The sequence below is a fragment of the Melopsittacus undulatus genome, chromosome 9 (genome assembly GCF_012275295.1).
Source record: "Melopsittacus undulatus isolate bMelUnd1 chromosome 9, bMelUnd1.mat.Z, whole genome shotgun sequence".
NCBI classification, from domain to species: Eukaryota; Metazoa; Chordata; class Aves; order Psittaciformes; family Psittaculidae; genus Melopsittacus; species Melopsittacus undulatus.
The window spans coordinates 11,447,909-11,468,408 of record NC_047535.1 but is presented as its reverse complement, the minus strand read 5'-3'; the positions used below and the strand labels follow the sequence as shown (position 1 = coordinate 11,468,408).

Below are 20,500 nucleotides of genomic sequence, written 5' to 3'. Positions count from 1 at the left end.
CCACTCAGTAGACCCAGGACGATCAAACACAGCAGCCAGGGCTGACATGGAAAAGACCCACTAGAATTTACTTCCAAATGGCATTTATAACAACAAACAAATGAAGACACAATGGACGATGCAGGAATACACAGCCCATGGAGCACAGCATGGCCAGGTCCATGCCATCAGCCACCTGCACAGCAAGTGCAGAAGCAAAGGAGGCAGCTTCAGCTGCCTTTTGCTGGTCAGGTCCAGCAAATGGGAGCCCACTACTCCCCCCTCGTTATATGAAAGGCTTGTTAGGTACCAAACCCATGCCCGTGTAGGGCAGAAGAGTTTGGGAGACAGCTAGCAAGAGGCTTCAAACCTAGTGGTTATCTTCTTCAGGCTCCACTAGAGCAGGAAGCCTGCCAGAGAGTGTGTACATGTGAATAAAAAGCAAAACTCAACGAGGATAAAAAAACTGCATTTCTGGCATGTGCAGATGCTGGGGATGAAGCTGGAAGGATTCCCACGCTGACTCCATGCTCTGCAGGGGGTACTAAAACTAGCCCAAGCCTCTGAGTTCAGATCATCCTGTGGAAGTGTCAAGAACTTGAGGAGTAAACAGACAAAATGAAGAGCGATGAGTCACAGGACACATTAGTAAGAATAAGGAAACTGTCATCTTTAACAAGCACTACTTCTGTAAAAAGTCAATGCAAGCTTCTCTCCTCCTGCTTCACAAACCTATCCAAGCTCTCCAGAGGAGTCAACAACCACATGGGTGAGGAAGATCTGACATGCAGGTGGGTAAGGCTACCTGCATTTCCAAAATCATTTTGCAACACCCTTAATGAAAGGATTTTAAGGAAACTAAGCTGCCACAGTATGAGGATGGTTTGTGCTTAAATAAATAACTGGCAAGAAGAATGGAATAAACAGCCAGTTCTTTGACGGAGAAGGGTCCACAGAAGTTCTGCTGGAATTTGGGCTCTTTGAAATAGTCTTAAAGTGTCTGGGAAAGGGAAATGAGAAGTGAAATGGCAAAGGTTGATGATCGTAACCCAGTAACTCAGGAGGTTACAGATAAGGGCTGACCACAAAGAACTGCAAAAATACCATAGAGGACTGAGTGACCGGGTAAAGGAATGGCAGGTTGTGTTTTTCTATTGAATCAAACAAGGAAGACAGAAGAGCTGGAGAAGGTGCAGTAGAGATTAAAAATAACCAGCATTTTTATGCTCACACTTATAATTTTTTTAACACCTGCAGAAGATGCGAGGCCAGAAATCCTGCCCAGGGGTATGACAAGGGGGTTCAGTTGTGCACTCCATGCCAGGAACTGTTGCATTTGTCAGGGAAAATGTGCAGCTGCCTGTGGGCTCCACCACTGAAGGCTTCATCTTGGAGCTGGAGCAGCTTTTTCTTTTGCAATTCTTCTGCTTTTTATGAGAAATTGTAACTTGGTTCCAGATGTCACATTTTTATCTCTCTTAGTTTTCCATGACTTCTCAAAGAAGTCTGGCAGCAATTTGAGACATCCATTAGCCAGTTATTTCTAAAGCATGTTACCAGGATATGATTTTGAGTTGTGTAATGTCTGTGTTTTTCATATACTCCCATAATCTACACTTTAATCAAGAGTTATTTATTATAAGTTTTCTTTAATTCCAGTTTGCCTGCCACATCTCATTTGGGCTTTTCTTCCAGAAGACATATCCAAACACAGAGAAATGCTCAGATGTTCAGCCGAGGCAGAATGTTTGATTTTATTCCCATTTTTGCTTGCAAGCTTCTTCAGAAGCAGGAAAAAATTAAAATATTCACTGAAGTAGAATGAAGGTTGAAAAAACCCATGGCTCCAAAAAGGTTCATCTGTTAAACCCAACCCTGTGGCCACAGAAGTGTTTGTAAATCAAGAAATTTGTAGTTAACACAGTTTTGCTCTGCAAAGTGGCTGTGTAGAGATGGCACCAGTAACCTTTCTGTATCATTGACAGGACTGCCCACAGAACTCAGCATCAAATTTGATCCATTCATGAGCATGTTTTCTTTTAACCGCAACCAGATCAGAGAGACAGAGCAACTCCCATCTTCTCACATGCAGTGATTACCACAGAACTCCTGAGGCCACTTTTTTCACTCAGATAAAGCCTGGGAGCAGCGAGAGTATGATCCCTATCAACACACCACTGAAAAATTAACTCGAGGCATGAAAGTCTTTGCATTCACTTACACGCAATGCACAAGAGGAAAGGGAATGGCTTCAGCACAAGCACAGAAACTTTACTTTGGGTTACGAGTGTTTTTGCTGTTATAGAGTCAAATGATGACAAATTTCATGCCTACTAAAGAGATTATTCTAGGCTACAAAAATCCTCCTTGATATGGTCATCATGCAATGCAGCTTCAGCTAAAAACACAGGGCTGCACCAACCCTAAGGCACGGGATCAAGGCTATGAAAGACAAAGAAGATTCATAAGCCTAACCATCTCTGAATTAAAAGGAAAAAAAAATTGTTAAGGACTCAGAGTGAAAGAGTCAGAGCGGAACAGAAATTATATTTTTGGAATGTAAATGTTTTAAAGAACGCTTGCCCTTTACATATTGAAGACAAAAATCCCCTGCTAGCACTGCCCTACAGCCCCAGTTCTTCCCAAATGCAGCCTTTTGTGAGCTTTGATTTTAGTACTGCAGGCAGAGCTGCAGGAGTAGCTGATACTTCTGCAACCAAGGGGTCACAGGCAGTTGGGAGATTAGCAGGATGCTGCTGCTGTTAAAAAAACAGCAGTGAAATACTACTTAAAGTTAACCTCTAACTTCATATTAGCCTTCACCTGCTGCCTCACTGGGATAAATGCCAGGAACCTGCATCCTTCACTGTAGATGCTCCAGAATCTCCAGCATGCAGCGGCATGATATGCTGGCTCTGGCAGCACAGCTGGTCTCAACACCTTCGTCTCTACAACTCTGTGCTCTCCTTAGATACCTTCCACCAGTGTGACTGTTGCTGGGCCACACTACAGCTAAGATCCAGATGCTTGGAAGATTCTTTTTGACTTGGTTTAGTTCAACCATCCAGGTTACAATGCTGCTACGTAAAATTTTACCAATTTGAGAAGTGGTGAGCAGAGAATTTCTCCTGCTGTCATTGTAATAACTAACCATACCCCTCCTCAGGGTCTCTTAAAATGAACAGGCATCACTGCATTAGCATGCTGAATTTACAGATGAAAAAGACCTGCAACAGAAACTCTATATTCTTAATTTGACAAAGGAAAATCCAGAGCCCAATGACAAGCTGTGCGTTCAAGTTTCAGTGACAGAATACATGTCAAGTCCAATCCTTAACTCTTATACACTCTTATGCTGTCATATGCAAGCACAGCAAAGACAGTTATTTCCTTGGTTATAGTTGCCTATTTTAAGATTGACGTCAGCCTGTGGAGCCAATGCCACTAAGGGAGTCTGCTTGGCCTTCAGCCTGAAAGACATGACCACAAGACAATCTTCAATCCAAAACTTCTCCCATCTATCCTCTCTTTTGGACCTCCAGCTTACTCCCCCTTTCATCTTTTCATTCTCTGCCTCACTGGTGCATCCCATCTCCTCTTGTCAACCTTGTTCATTCTCTTTGTATTCCTGCACCTCACTCACTGCCCAAAACACTCCCAAACCTTGTGTCCTCCTCAGATCTTCAAGACCGACTCCTACACACACACATTTAAATCATCCCAGGACACTACGGTGCTTAAGCCTCAATAAAATAAGGCATTCAATTAAAACTTTATTTGCTGGAAAATACGGCTGTTCAATAAACACAAAATATGTTTTTGTGTATGAAAAAAATCCCTGGTTACGGTGTCTGTGCAGACTTAGAAACTTGACAGTTTTAGGAAACAAAGTAGAAATGTGTCGTGGTTTAAACCCAGTCAGCCATAAATCACGCAGTCGCTCTCTCACTCCTCCCACTTTTCTTCTCCCTCTTCCTCCCCCCTACCCCTACCCCTCCCCCCACAGGGATGGGGAGGAGAATCAAAAGAATGCACTTTGAGATAAGAACAGTTTAGTAACTAAGGTGTAACACAAACCATTACTGTTACCACCAATAATAACAATGATAAAGGAAATAACAAGGGAAGAGAAAACAACACCTCACCACCTGCCCCACCCTGCCCAACCTAGTCCAACCCCACAGTGAACCAACCCTTCCAGGTAACTCTCAAGTTACATCCCAGGCATGACGTGCTGTGGTATGGAATACCTCTTTGGCTAGTTTGGGTCAGGTGTCCTGTCTCTGCTTCCTCCCGGCTTCCCCTCCTCCCTGGCAGAGCATGAGACTCAGAAAGTCCTTGGTCAGAGCAAACATTTGAGCAGTAACTAGAAACATTGGTGTTACCAGCGCTGTTCCCAGGCCAAAAGTCAAAAACACAGCACTGCACCAGCTACTAAGAAGGAGAAAAAATGACTGCTACTGCTGAACCCAGGACAAACTGCAATGGAAAAAAGCCACTAGCATCACAGATCTTAGGCAATTTCACATCAAATAAGCTTAATTCAGAATTTTCTCAATCCATAGTGAGAAGACACTAGAAGCTGCCCCCATGTTGGATAGTGTAAGCTCCAAGAAGGACCTGTCACTGGCCAAAGCTGGGCCCACCACCGATGAGGGCAGTGCCTCTGCCGTAACTTATTTAAGAAAGGGTAAAAAATGCTTTGCAACTCCTGGGAGAGATGAGTGAGAAGATGTGAGACAGCCCAGCAGGCAGCAGACACCATGGTGGGTGTAGGACGAAGTGCTCCAGGCACTAGATGATTCTCCTGAAGACCATCATGAACACCATAGTGATGCAGGCTGTCCCCCTGTAACCCATGAAGGACCACACTAGAAGCACCCTGAAGGAAGCTGTGACTCAAGGGAAACATGCACTGGAGCAGGCTCTTGTCTTGGCAGGACTTGTGGCCCCATGGAGAGAGGAGCCCACACTGGGGTAGGTTTGCTTGCCAGGACTTGTGACCTCATTGGAAGGACCCATGGTGGAGCAGCCTGTTCCTGAAGGATGCACCCAATGGGATGGACCCACACTGGTGCAGCCTGCTCCTGAGGGATGCACCCATGGAAGTGAACCACACTGGAGCAGTTCGTGATGAACTGCAGTCTGTGGGAAAGACACGCACTGGAGAAGTCTGTGAAGGACTGTCTCTGTGTGAGGGACTCCGTGCTAGAACAGCGGAAGAATGTGAGGAGAATAGAGTAGCAGAGATAAAGCATTATAAACTGACCACAACCCCTGTTTTCCTGCGTCACTCAGGGGATGCAGTGCCCCAGCAAGAAGGGGGCTCAGCTTCACTCCTGACTCTTAATTCACTCCTCACCGGGGGAGGTGAAGGTGTTTATAGCTTGCTTTCTATTTCTCACTGTCCTACCCTGCTATAGTTCATTGGCAATAAATTCATTTCCCCAACACAAGCCTGCTGTGACTGTGGTCAGTAAGCAATCCCCCTGTCGTTTACCCAATCCACAAGGCTTTGGTCACATCTTCTCCACTGGGCCTACAGAGAAGGGGGTGACTGAGCAGCTAATGGGCGCTTGGCATGCACCCACCCAACATTGACCCACCACACCCAACAGTGAACTGCTCTGCTTCTTCTATGGAGTCCTGGTTTGGGCTAGGATAGAGTTAATTCTCTTCCCAGTAGCTGGTGCTGTGCTGTGGTTTGGCTTCAGTTTGAGAACAATGCTGGTAACACAATGATGGTTTAGCTGTTGCTAAGCAGTGCTTAGCTGAATCAAGGACCTTTCAGTGTCCCATGCTCTGCCAGAGAGAAGGGGCACAAGAAGCTGTGAGGAAGCAGAGACAGGACACCTGACCCTAACTAGCCAAAGATGTATTCCATACCATGGAACATCATGGCCAGTACAGAAACTGGGAGGAAATTGGCTGCAAGATGCCAATCACTGCCTGGGGTCAGGCTGGGCATGTTTTGCCAAAAGCTCCTTGTTCACCCATGCAGGCATCATGGCATTTTTGCATGACTTGCTGTTTGCTGGGATGGACTGCTCTAGAGCCTGAAGGAGGTGAACCTTTAATATCAACATCCTTTCCTGGACTTCTCTTCCCTCCAGGACCTTATCACATGGGACTGTTTCAAGCAGATGCCCAAAGAGGCCAAAGTCTGATCATCTGTAGTCCACTGCTGTGACCTTGATTTTTCTCCTCAGGACTCTGAACTCCACCATCTTATGGGCACTGCAGCCCAGGCTGGTTCTGATCTTCACATCCCCAGTAGGTCCTTCTCGCTGGTGAGCAGGAGGTCCAGCAAAGAACCTCTCCTTCTTGGCTTCACCATCACATGGCTCAGGAATTTGTTATCAATGCTGTCCAGGAACCTCCCAAACTGTTTACGCCCTGCTGGGCTGCCCCACTAGCATGTATCAGGGTGGCTGAAGATCCCCATTAGGACCAGCATCTGTGAATGTGAGACTGCTTCCAGCTGCCCACTTTTTCACCTGGTCAGGTGACATATATGTCTACATATATATATATGTATATACCTATAGCAGAGAGCCACTACAATGTCACCCATACTGGTCTGCTCTAATCCCAATCCATAAATTCCTCACCCATTCCCAGGCAAAAGCTCCACATACTCCAGACGCTGCCTCACATGAAGGACAACTCCCCCTCCCCATCTTCCTGGCCTGTATCCTGAAGAGCCTGGGTGTCTCCATCACAACACTTCAGTCATCTAAGCTGTCCCACCACATCGGTGCTGCCAGCATCAAAACCCTGCAACTGCACACAGATCTCCAGTTCCTCATGCTTATTGCCCATGCTGTGTGCATTAGCATTAGAGACTTCAGAGGACCACCTCCTCTTTGCATTGAGCACTGAGCAGACCTGCACCTGGGCTCTCATCCCCTGCCCATCTCTCCCAGAGCTCTGTGATCAGCTTTGATATTCTCCAGGTTGCTCTTTGGCAGCATCACTGATGCCCACATGAAGAAGAACAAGGGAGCAGGACCTTTCGTTTCAGTGCCAGAAGACACCAGCTTGCAACATCAGCTTCCATCCTACCCAAGACAGACTATGTTTTTGTCTCCAGTTCTCCTCTCCTCCTTGTTCTTGGCCATGCCTTGGATCCCAGTTTGCACCCATGCTCATTTTCTTCCCCCAAGATGGTCTCACTCCTCCAAAGGCTGTAGGCCAGCAAGCCTGGCAGGGAAGAAGAGGGTGAGACTGTCACCTTGTGTGGAAGTGATCACACACTGATTTAAGCAGACCATTGAGCCGCACACACGTTTTCTTCCTCCCTGTCCACTCCTCCACCTCATCCTGATGAGTGCAAGCTCTGGCTCCTATCCTGCCACTCATCTCTTTGTCTGTGCTCCCAGTGATCCCTGCCTGGAGCTCCATTCCCTCAACACGCTTTCATCGCAACACCATCCATCCCTTTCCTTCTGCAAAATCCAGAGGGAAAATTTCCATATAAAACAAAATCTGTCCTCGCTTGTACTGGTAGAGGGAGAAAGCAGTGCTTGATGGGGCCAAAGGAACTTTTGTTAATTTTCAATTCTCTAGTTTTCTAAATTAAAACATGAACATGGGGTGGGGAGAGTTACAGGTGGGGAAGAGTATGGCTGCTGTCTTTCTCCTTCTACTTTGCTGCTGGGAAATTACCAGTGCAGCATGTGGCCCTATTAGCTTCTGGCAAATTTTAGCCAATAAATTATAAACACCGATTTGAGAGGGAGAAGGAAGAATAAAAACAAAAGGCGGCAATAAAATTGCTTTTAAATAAGTCCAGTGTAGGTGGTGCATAAACAGGATATGTCACGACTCATTGAATTGTTCTTATTGGACAAATAAAGGGTGACAGAAGAAGAAAGGGGGGCAGGGAGAACAAAAGCACAAAAATGCAAGAAAATTCAGAGGTCCTTCAGAGGTTTGTGTTTTGTATTGTATTCAAATTCCTACCTATTTTGGTGGATTTTGAGTGGTCAAGTCAAAAAAGACACAAAAAAGTATGAAACATTTCCGGTTACCAGTAGATGGACAATTATGCCCAAGAGGATCAGGAAGTACTTTGAATTCTTGTACATTATTGTGCACTGGTCTGTCCTTGCCAAAAAAACAAATGAGCTCTGTCTCAAAACCAGTCTGTGGCTTTTGTTCGTTACTTCTGCTGCAAACCTCTTCCAGAATTCACTGCACTGCTGACTGTCGACCATCCTCTGATTTTCAGTGTGAATCTATTTCAGTCTGTTCTTATATCATTCTTGCCCCCATTCTTGCCAAGTTTAAAAAAGCTCTTTTACATAAACATCATACTAGATACAGTGTCCTCTGTATCCACTCTCACTCCATCAGGAAAAGCACATCTAAGATGAAGGCACCAGGAGCTACAGGGGGTTTTTTCATCTCCTGTAATTTGAGTCCAGCCCTGAGAAAGCTACAGAAATCTGCTAGATGCTATGGAACTACCCAGGGAGATCCCTGCAAGTACAGGAAGCTCTTACTTACAGATATAGTTTCTGATGGAGGAAAAGTACCACAACCCTCACCTTAAGACTGTGTCCACTTCAGTACTGAAGGAAACTCAACCTAACTTACCACGCCTTTGCCAAGCTAAACTCAAAGGTTTTTTTAATTTCCTCTCCAGAGATCCTGCTTCCAGCTCTATGGTCATTCTTCCCTCATTTATTCCAGGTTATCCCTCACAAACAAAACAATACACTTTTCTCCAGCTAGGTTATTTCTAGCAGTGACAGGGAGTATTAGTGCAGCCTGGACTAGTACTGCAGGTTGACACAAATCCCCTGCATCAGTATCATCCAGGTCAGAGTTATTTCAGACCAAACAAAAGCACCCTGCTTTTTCAGTTCTTTCATCCCAATTCCTAGTTGGTTACCACAATCACCTAGGTCCTCCTGTAAAATATTCCCAATTTCCCATGATTTCTTACTCTGTTGGTTCAGCAAATTTTATCTACATGCTCATGCTCCAAGGTCCTTAACACAAACATTCACTGCAGAGGTATCCTATAAGCATCACTCGAGAGGTCTCACAAGCAACCCATCCCCAGTTGCAGTTACCTCTCTTTTATCCGATTCTGCTCCTACCCCTCATAGAATCACAGAATCAATTAGGTTGGAAAAGACCTGTAAGCTCATCCAGTCCAACCGTTCCCCAGCACTGCCCAGGCCACCCCTAACCCACGGCACTGAGGCCTCGTCTCCACACTGTGTGAACACTTGCAGGGACGGTGACTGCAGCCCTGTCCTGGGCAGCCTGTTCCAATGCCTGAGCACCCTCTGGGGAAGGAATTGTTCCTCAGCTCCATCTAAACCTGCCCTGGTGCAGCTTGAGGCTGTTTCCTCTTGTCCCATCCCTTGTTCCTTGGGAGATCAGCCATCTCCTGGCTCCTTGTGATTCAACTTCTTCAGTATGGCTGTTCCCCATATGGCACTCTAACAACTACCTCACTGAACATCAAGGAGATTAGTATATACTCACTTCTCTACTCCAAAAATAGATTAGAACATGTGTATAAGATTGATTTGGCATTAACTACACCTATTTAATAATCCTTTTTCCCCCCCCAAAAAAAATCTTGCTCTAGAATGTAACACTGCTGTAGTTCAAGACCAAACAGACCTGAAATTACACCAAACATCTGCTACCACCTTTTGAACATCTGGGAAAGCATAATGTCTGCATAAAGCACAGCTTCTAGTTTGAACAAAATCCAACCTACCAGATACTCGAATTCACATACTGCTTTCTTCTTGCTGTTCTATGATCAAAAAACAGTAAACCCATCGAGCAACTCGATTCACAAGCTTGCAAAAACCGCAAAATTGGCCTCACCGGTCCCCAAAAAAAAAAGCAAAGTAACTACGAGCCCTTGAGAAGATCTACTCGAAACATACATCCACTAAATGTATGTTCTTTGTATTTCTGAAGTGGATTAGCTCACAGTTCTCAAAGCCTGTATCCTCACTGTAAGCCACAGAGATCCCACTGTGGTATTCGGCTGAGAAGAACTGCCTTAATCTTATACATATTCAATATAATAATTAGCCAGGTAGGATTCCCTTGCCGTACTTTGAACAACTTCAATCATGTAGCCACCACAAGTCTAAAGTCCAGTATTAAGGCCAAGCTCTCAATCATTTTTCTGGACATTTTTCCACTCCACCTTCTTAACCACAGCATCATCCCCCTCTCTTCCTATTCACTTGGTCCAAATCTCCTCCTTTCCCTGCTGTTCAAACCACATACATATCTTTGCTTTCCTTCAAAATAACTGTGACCCAGCCACATCATTCTCATTTTGCACACACCTGGAAAAGTCATTTACCCCTTATCAATCCTATTATTATGAGCTTTACTCAAGGCCCTTCAAAAAGGTAATACCAAGTATTTCCCAAGCCATCAACTGGAACAAACAGACAGAAAACCCAACAATCACCTTTAAAACAGCTACAGGGAAGTGTAAAGATGTCAAAGTAATTCACAAAGTCATGATAAGAAACGCCAGCTGAAGAGAGAAGCCTGAAGTACCAACACAGGGTAAGTCATCTCATGGAGAAGAGCCAGCTTAGGCTGCTCCCCTCTCCAGTCCAATCACTGCTGCCTCTGATCGCAGCTTGCTCGTCCTTCAACTTCTGGATAACTGAAGACATCATACTGAAAAATAAGTCTTTTTCCTGTTATTTCTTTTCTTCATCAAGCCCACTGGATCAACCCTTCCTTCTTAACACGGTGACATACCCATTCATATCACGTCTTAAAAGGTTTTTGAGCTAAAAGCAATATAACTGATCACTTCAAAGTCTGCTCAGTTTCTCAAGTTACAGTCACGTTAGATATGCCTGTCATGGTTAATAATCCAGATTTGGGATCATTTAACAGAAAAGCTTCCAAGAACATCAACCAAAAAAACCACCTATTTTCCATAGGTAAGGGGCCTCCATCTTCTAATGCAAATCCAGGTGCTGTAGATAAATCAATTTCACCCTTCATCTTCAGCCAAAGATGTTCCTTCCCTTATGTATCCATCTAGCCTTCCCAAGCCTCCTCTTTTTTGGTATAGTCTGGTACCAGGCATCTGAATAGTAACAGATAAGCTTTAGGCCATAATACAGTGGGGACCTGCCCTACTACCTCTTGAAGCTATTTAGAAGGCATTAATCAAGCCATAACTTTGTATAGAAAATATCAAGATACTCCATACTTTCTCAAGGAGAAGGCGGCATGGCAAAGAGCTTGTGTCTAAACTCTAGGATTGAGTAAGAAATTATTTTTTTCAAAAAAAACAAAATATTACAGTGCAATTTTTCGTTAGCTTTAAGAAATTACTGCAATCTCTCCCTCAAATCCCATACAGTTGCTTCTAAACCAGTGTTTGAATATAGTGAGAAAAATATCAGGTGTGAAGGAAGAAACACACACTAGTTTTTGTTCAAATGTGCAAAATCACGATAAATACTAAATAGTCTCCTGAGATCTAGGGATGCAGTTCACATCTGAGCTTGCCCAGAACTGTTAACACCATTGCAGATTGGCCTGCAACAGCAGTGTGCTCTGGATCACGCCTGGGTATACAACAACCACTGCTGTATCTTATTTTTTAATTAGAAGTACCAATACAGAAATCAAGACCTTCTGCCATGCAGACATAATGGTCTGATTCACTAACAGGAGGCACAAAGGATGTGTTACGTTGAATACAGATGCTGAAGTAATGCCTTCCTCAGCAACAGTTTCACTGCCACTCTAGAGATGGAAACCAGAGTTTTCAATCGCTTCCATGACAAAAAAAGTGTTCTGTAAACACTCCCGGATAACCTCCAGCTACTACCAATACTCCTCTTTTTTCTGACCAAATTAAACACAGCAACCCAAGAAATCAGCTTCATTAATGCAGAGTTACGGATGTCCACAGCATCTACTTGGAATGGGTTCAGCTAGTTCATATTTTCCGGTTTCAGGAGCTTGCGATGCATACTCCAACAGCCCATATGTCTGTCCTTCTAAACCATGTCTAATATCAGACTGAAGTTCATTAATACCCCTGATTTGCAACACCTTTGGCTTCTCATGCCTTGTTATGAGTTGTGCTACCTAAGTAAGACGCCTGGCAATCCACACGCTCTCCCTTGAGCCACTCAGAGAAGCTGAGCATGGCACCCATCTACTGCAGACCACTGAATTTAACCCATCTTTTACCTCTTAGTCCAGTGACACCAAATACCCTGGGTACTGCTAGAAGGCAGAGGGATGGTTTCCATTAGCTACTGCTAAATCTGGAGGCACACAATTACAGGTTTATGGGTACAAACTCTTGTTTCCTTTAGAAATGAAATAGCTTTGCTGAAACAGATGTTCTGGGAACAGCATGGAGACCACCGGGCAGCCTGGAGGACAGCAGATACAGTGGAGAAGGACTCCCAGAACAATGCATGCAACCCATTAAGCATAAGCATTAGAAGATCAAACAGGGAGGAGATGGTTTTACAACATCTAACATTGCCTCTTTTCCCAGTTTGTTTTTGTAATATTTTTCTGTGTCAAAGCATTGACAATCTCCCACCTAGCAGAGCTAACTTGAAGGGAGGCCTAAGCTCTTTTATTAAGTTACAGAATACATTATTTGATTACAAGCTAAAACTACTTACTAGCAGACATTCCTTCTCTCTTTAAAATGCTCCTGAATTGATAATCCCACACCAAAAATAGGAAATACATTTTTAATGTGACCGATTAACATTTTAGCTCACTTTGGAGTGTTCATCATATCCCATCACCTGAAGGTTTTCATTCCAGGCTGCTGACACTTCCTAAAACTGCATTAAAGTTGAAGAGTAAGTTTGGGTGTTGGCAGAGCACAGCGCTTCCTGCTCTGCCTCGGGCACAGAGCACGACCCTGGCCACGCCAGTGCCTTCTGGCCTCACCATCTTTTACAACATAAAAACCATCCAGACATAAGATTTTTTTTTTTTGATGCTGCTGCATTTAAGAGCAAGGTAACAAAAAATCTCAAGGTGACCACAGCAACCTCAACAGTCCTGCAAGCCATTTAACAAGCAAAGAGAAGCTGTGGAGTATGCAAGTACGACAATGGTCATGGCAGGGATTGGTGGTCCTCTCCTCAAATATCTCATGTTGACATAGAGTTCTTGTTTGTGGAGGAGACTGCACTGGGAGCCTGCCAGCTGTGCTGGCAGCCACAGCAACATGGAAAGCTTTCACGTCATCTGAAGAGATAAGGAGAAAGGATTCCTCCTCCTGGTCAACTTGAGGTTGGCTTACATTTACACAGGATTGACCCCATCTTCCAAAGCAGAAAACATAAACAATGTGTATGGTCTTGGTACAGGACAAAGAGCATCTCCTCATTTTCATCAGTAGAAACTTAAGTTTCAAAGAGGATTCAGACCTTGCATTTGCACCCATGACGGAAGTCCGCAAAGGTGATGGAGACCCAAGCAGGGCAGCACTGGAGCAAGGCAGGAAAACACCACAAGGCTCTTGACCACCCCTTTAGAAACATTACTCGTACCTCTCTCACTCAAAGTTGCAAAAAAAACCCAAAACCGTAACTACACACTGCACCTCTTGCCTCTCAGCCAGTTCTGTCCCAGTACACACTTTACCACACTAACAGGGGAAACAGCTCCCAGTGTTCAAAGCGTAACATAGACAATTCTGGCACAAGTTCTAGAAAAGGTAAATTGTGTCAAAACTCCTCCAGCCATGCTTGGAGCACAAAAACCTGTTTCAGGTAACTCTCTGCTGGTCCTTGCCTACAGCACTCTTGCACACCTCATCCAAGTGATCTTTGATCTTCAGCACCTTCCTTTGATGCTCAAGGATCTCCATTGCCTCCTTACTATCCTCTTTTTGCGGGCAAAGGGTAAAAAGAGGACAAGCAAGCAACACTGAACGCTCTTCATGCGTACATGCCTGGGCTTGTGTGTATCCCAAATCCTCTCTACAAGCACTTTTCTAGACAAAGCCACTATGATGGCTATTTTTCCCTGAGAGGACAATCTCTTTAAACTCAGAGAGATTTAACTAATAACATTAAAATGATGACTTACCAGTCTTTCATTATCTTCTGAGGTTCTCTGGTAATGAGCTGCTAAAGCAACATAATCCTGTGCTTGCTTGTTACACTCTAAACACTTAAGTCCATGACGGATTAGTCTCAATGGGTCCGTATAGAGAGGCAAGGCTGGCTGAGTGTTAGCAGAAATTCCTACCCCACCTCCTGAGGCAGCACTGGGCTTACGCGAAGGAGAGGGCGAGTGCAAAGTCTGAGGAGCCAGAGAGGCTGAAGAGCTCACAGGAGAAGGTGAAAACATTTGGTCTAAGGAAATCGGTTTCATTAGCAGCTGAGAACACTGCATGATAAATCCTTTGCTCTTATGATCTCTGGCATGTTTAAGCAAGCTACACTTATTAAAAAAAAGTAGCATAGTTGAACACTGAGTGCACATGACTTCAATATGAACACTTCGCCTACTATAGTGTTGAGTCAGGCTTTTCTCTAAGGCAAATGAGTCCCCACATTCCAGGCAACAGTACCCAGAGGCAGGTAAATTAATACTGGTGTCAGGTGGAGGACTAAGGTTTGGAGTATATATCGGTACCGGATTGGCACTGTGTAGTACTTTATTAAAAGCTTCCACGACAACGGGAGCAGCTTTCTTGACTTGATGCACCAGGGGCACAGACATCTGCGTCACCTGAGGCTGACTTCGTCTCTGTGCTGATGATTTTGCCGTAACAGAAGCAGCAACACTATGTGGGACCAAGTTGAGATTTGCCAAGTGCACGGCTTTAGGAAGAAGGCTAGAGGTTGTGACACTGGATGGCTGCACCACCATACCCTGCTGCTGCCTCTTAACACCTACTTTTATGGCACCACTGCCGCAGTTTGGCAGTGGAGATAAAGAGACAGTACACGTGCTGTTTGCAGCAATATCTTTTTTCATGCTATCCGCGTAAGGACTTGTTATGCTTGACAGCTGGATAGCCACAGTAGCCCCATTTCTGGTTGAACTCTTGCTGGCCTCGCTTTCTATAACTACACTAGTGTCAGGGGATGGAAAAGATTTTATAAACTCTTCAGCAGATGAGGTTTCCACAGGCGACTCTTCTGAAGATTTGCCCAACTCATCATTTTCTGGCAAAATTCTAGTTACAGTTCTTTTAATTTCACCAGAAGATGTCTTGATAGTCTTTATTCTAACCTTGGGAATAGCTGGTGGAGAGCCGGCTGCTAAGGAAGGAGAGCCTTTCCCACTGCTGTCGCTGCATACGCTCTGAGGACTCTCGGGCTGCTTGCTGGCCTTTCTTACCACCTCTAAAGGGCTTCGGGGACTCTTTGGCGACTTGGGCATTTTTGGACTTCCCTTCATCCCATCTTTAAAAGGACCAGGTTCCTTCGTAAGATTTGGTTGCTCACCTTTTGGAATACATGCAACCTTTTTGGCCTGAAGAGCTACTAACGCTGCCACACAGGATGACAACTTTGAATGAGTTGGCTTTAATCTCTGGCGAGGTGGTATTGATGAAGACATGTTCAGCTCAGGCACAGACCCCTTATTTTCTCCTAAATTACTGTGAGGGAGGTCTCCAAACACCAACCCTTCTCCAAGGAAGTTATTGGTATCTGCCAAGTCCTTGCTTGACTCCAAAAACCTCTCTGCTGCTTTGTCTTGTTCTCTCCTGCTCATTTCTGGCCTATTTGCCGGCTGGCAGTGGATTTCCATCTTTTGTTCCTTTTTACAGTATTGATCAAACATGCTTAATTCAGGCTCTGGTACCTTTCTAAGATGATCTAGTACTGAAGCTCCTGTTGGTATGTACATTGAAGGTGGTGGAAAATATGGTGTTTGGGCATGTTTGGGTTTATCACCAATGCTGTTCTCTTTGAATGCATCTTCTGGTTCAGGGCTGGAAATTGGGCTAAACTGACTAAATGTTGGCAAAGGCTCTGACTTGGACTGCTCCAGTTTATCAGAGTAACTTCTTGAGCTGTCGCCATTAATAAAAGTTGACTCAAACTTGCCGTAATTATGGACTAAAGCATGAGCCTCTGATGGCAGATCGGACCCACGAAACCCATTGTGCAGCAGACCAGTACCAAGGTGATTCCCCTCCTTTTCTGCTTCAAAGGACTCCTGGCGACTTGTGTTCTTCACTATCACACTCACAACAGGAGCATCAGAGGGAGGCAAAGAATGGGTTAAGGACACGTTCTCATCGATGCAGATTCCTGATGACTTCAGGTGATTCTCGTTCTCCTCCCCAGCTGGTGGGATGGTCTCCTTGGCATCAAGGCTTGTCGGATCAGGGATGTCAAAAGCAGCCAAGAGGTCATCAAAGTCTGGGGTTTTCATGTCCCCCATTATGAAAGCTGTAATTAAAATGAAAAAAAGTTCTTAGTCAGGTACATCTTCCCCAAGGACAGACTTTGTAAGACTAATTTGCATAAACATCTTATGTGACAAAACCCACAACTGCCCAAAACGCTAATGCAGCAGGTACAAAGGCTAGAAACATCTGCAGCAGACACTTCAGTTTCCATTTTAACTATTCCAAGATGGACAGTTTATACACAAAAATATTAGACCAGGTTTTTCAACACAGCTTTCAAAACAGAAATGCCATTTGTAGGGCATTACTGGGAAGGAACCTCTCCTGCCCTTGCTGCATATGGAGGATCTGCACAAGCTCAGGTCTCATCCTGCTCAAGCTGGCAGGGGCAGGTGACGAGTGGCAGGAGCTGTTCAATACTGTCCTGCAACACAACCTGCCCCCTCTGGACTGTGAGCAAAGCTGCTCCTGGTGCTTCAAGCAAAATGCTGAGTCCCTGAGAACAGAGCTTGTTCAAACATGACCTTTTAAATGACACCAAGCTCATGCAGGGGACATCTTTTCAACCTGTCAGACACAACTCTACTCCAAAACAGCCACTGTCATGAGCCTCCACAGAAAAGATCAAGAAGTATATCAGTGCTGGGTTTCTTTTTTGTTTGGTCGGGGCTTTTTTTAGAGCTAATAGGCAACAATCACTGCTGATTTCTCAACAGATTCTCTGAAGAATTCAGTCCTGCTTCAAGGAAAAAAGGCAGCAGTAAACAGGTGGCTCAAGAGAAGCAGACCAGAAAAGTGAGATGACTGCCACCCAGAGCAATGTGTACAATAGAAGTCTTCAGTAAATATTTCAATACAGCAACTTAAAGCATGGTAAACGAAGCAGGGTTTATCTGAAACACGGGCAATCCCTAATTAAGGATGGATGTGAGGCAAAACTGCCAAAAGACAGAATAAAGAATCATATTCAAATAATAACAAGAAATTGTGTTCCCAGCCAGCTCTCTCTTTATAAGCCCTCCAGAAGGTTAGTAGGGACTTAGATGCTCACCACAGAGACCTATGACAGGAATAATGAAGCTCTGATGAGATGCATAATGAAAATCAACAGCACAGAATTACTTGAACATTTGTCTTTGCTACTGTCAGGGATAGTGGTTTTCCCCTGTTTAATCAGAATATTTTCAAGTTGGGGCAATATACAGACTTCCCAAATATTTAATACATGTTCCATTTAGCCCCCAGATTTATGTGAACTTATGCATACTGTATGCAGGGGAGGGAAAAAAAAAAAAACAAAAACTAACAAAGAGTGTCCCCTGAGCCAGCAGAGCACCAATTCCTGCTAGGCAAAGAGCACCCACAGGCAAGGTAAGTCCTGCCATGCTCACTTCACCTGGACTGCATCAGAGCTGCCAATGCCAGTGGCAAGCGAGGGAGACAGAGGGTGGCAAGAGCCTAGGAGAAGGGGGCACAGCTGGGAGGAGAGGCACAGATAGAAAGAAAGACCCTGGGACAAAGCAGAAGGAGAGAAAGGAGCTGTCTGATAGAGGCCACTGATTTAAGGCTGCTTTCATTATTTACAATTGGGTTTAAACATTCGTGAAGCGTCACATTAAAACTGAAGGTATGAGGAACACTTTACAGAGCTGGAACAGGAAAAATCACTTCAGCTTTGAACAAGAGGACATAATGGTCTTTGAGCTTTAGTTTAGCCATGCCTCCAGACAAGCCCCATAGGTGTTGCTTTGGTTAATCTACTGCAAAACATTCTGTGAAGATTTACTTGGCTTAAGACTGGCACACTGTGGTTTAGCTTAAACTTGTTCTCATTCTTAAATTAAACCACAAATATGAATGTCCACAGACAGCTGTGCAGTACTTTACAATCACATCCCTAAGCAAGGTAGCTCAGCTGTGCATTACACACCTGGAAGCTCAGAAGATTATCCATATGCTTCACATCACTAGCACTTGATAAAGACTTCTGAAACATCACAGATTACTGCAGTTGGCAAAGAATGTTGACCTAAAACTTCTCCTTCCTTTGGTGAGAAAACTTGAGCCAGCTGGGAGAGAGCAAGGCACCACTGAGCTCCCAAAATTTCTGGCACACAAACCCTTCCACAAGGAAGACATTTCATCCGTAACCTGTAATGCTCAAGTTTTATACAGAGAAAAGGAGATTGCCAATCACTCTTGACTTTTCCACCTATCCATATCTTTGGACACAGCACTGCTTTAAAATACCAGACAAAATAAACCCGAGGTATCTGCAACATTACAAAATACACTTTTCTTGGAAGAAATGGTGCGTTTTCAGAAGCTTTCGTGTACATCTTTGAGTCCTATGAAAGACTAGCTTACACTCTGCTATTATGAGAGCACAAGTCTCTACTCAAGCATTTCGCCTCAAAACTGCATCTTAATTATGTCATACATGAAGCTAAAACTCTCAGAGCAAAACTCGACTCAGATTCTAGAGAAGACCAAGTAGGTTGTCACCTTGGTGACAAAAGTGACTTTGAAGTTAAACAAATTTAAAATTTTGATTAACTCCTTTTATTTCTGTTCTCAGGAAACAAACAGAAGCATATTAAAAGGAAATTATGTCAAAGCCTCCTGCAAACTACTTTGTGAGGGAAGACAAAACCTCCATCTTTTTTTCTGCAAAAACACCCCTGTGAACTTGCTTGAGGCTGTTTGTACAACCTCAGGGCTGTGGCTAAGCTTCAAGATGTTGCAGCCAGGCAGAGGCACCACAGGACCAGCATGCCACACATGCACTATACAAACCTTTCGCCAGCGGTGCTATTCCTGGGGCTTCTCAGAGCTCTGCAGTAGCTCCTCTGGAGCTTTCAAACCAGTGCATACCATGCTGCTCAAGAAGGAGGTTCAAGATTGCCACCTAAAAGGAAAGCATGAAAATGCAATTACATCAAGGTTAAATAATACAGGAAAATAATGTTAACAGTAAAGACTGATAAATCTGCAAAATAGCAGTGAGATCCATGGGAAAACATCGGCCAAGGGCTCCTCTTACTAGCCCAGAAGAGGGCTTCCTCCTGGAGGGATGGCACCTCCTGGAGGGATGCAGAAGGGATGTGGAGAGGGCTTGCCTGCCAGGGAATCATCTGGGAAGGCAGGGAATCATCTGGCAGGCGCAGGGCCCGAGGAAACGCTAACAGTACTTGCCAATTGGCAGCAGCCAAAGCAGAACAAGGCAGAGGCCGCACAGGGGCTCTCAGGGCCATGGGGAAAGTACAGAAATGGGGAACGACAGCTAGTGGGACATTAAACCAGAGGCTTCAAAGAGGCCCCGGTGCTGCAACAGCCACTGAAGTTGCAGGAGCCCCGTTCGGGATCACTGGTACAAGCGGGTCCGGGGCTCGGGGTCACCGCCCGTGGCAGCGCTGCCGCCGTCCCCACGCGCGACCCACCCAAGACAAAGGCCCGGGGCCTTCCCGGCCGCCGCCCGCTCCCCCCGGCGCTGACACCGCCGCGGCCCCGCGGCCCCGGCCGCACGTGGGCGAACCCCGCCGAAGTTAAGTTTGTCCCAGCACCGCCGGACCGGGCCGCGCCGCCGTGGGGTCCGGGGCCGGCAGTCAGCGCCGTGACCGGAGCTGCCGGCGGAGCTGGGGGTCAGAAGGTGCGGAGAAGGCGGCGGGCGCCCCGCGGGCCGGAAGAGCCGGTGCGGCGAGCAAGCGGGCGCGCAGGGCTCGGTCTGCCGGCGGCGGGGCCGCCCGCCCTGCCCGCGGGGCGGCAGCACCCGCCCGGCCGGCGGGAGGGCGCAGGGAAGGCGGAGGGCGAGCGGGAGGGGCGGGCCTCGGCGCGGCCAAGCCCGAGCGGGCGGCACTCACCCACGCTGACGGCTCCTCTGAGGGCCCCGCCACCGCCAGAGCCCCACACAGGCCTCACGCCGCACCCGGCACCAACGGCCGCAACATGGCGGCGAACGCAGCGGGCGGGGCCGGGAGCGAGGCGGGGCCGAGCCAGGGCACGGCGGACCGCCCCCCGCGCCGGGCCAGCGGCGCCGCCGGCTCGGCCTCCACGCCCTGCGGGGACGGACCGCGGCCTCCGTCACCCGGGGCGGGAGCGCGGAGCAGCCTCGGCAGCAGACGGGGTGTCGGTGCCCAGCTT

The 20,500-nt window shown here is 46.0% G+C and overlaps 1 protein-coding gene across 2 annotated transcripts in view; it reads right to left on the bottom strand.

Moving 5' to 3' along the window:
• Positions 1–20,290, bottom strand: part of ZNF592 (zinc finger protein 592) — a 42,036-nt gene extending 21,746 nt beyond the window's left edge. Inside the window, exons 1-3 of one of the 2 annotated variants that reach the window (XM_034066227.1) lie at positions 20,221–20,290; positions 19,157–19,268; positions 14,077–16,400 (exon numbers count right to left, since the gene is read on the bottom strand). In XM_034066227.1, coding sequence (XP_033922118.1) covers positions 14,077–16,392 — 2,316 coding nt within the window. In that variant the 5' untranslated portion in view covers positions 16,393–16,400; positions 19,157–19,268; positions 20,221–20,290. Of the gene's footprint in view, positions 1–14,076; positions 16,401–19,156; positions 19,269–19,800; positions 19,820–20,220 lie in introns of those variants that run through there. The other variant, XM_005142510.3, reaches the window with a different exon arrangement.
• Between the last annotated feature and the right edge of the window lie 210 nt (positions 20,291–20,500).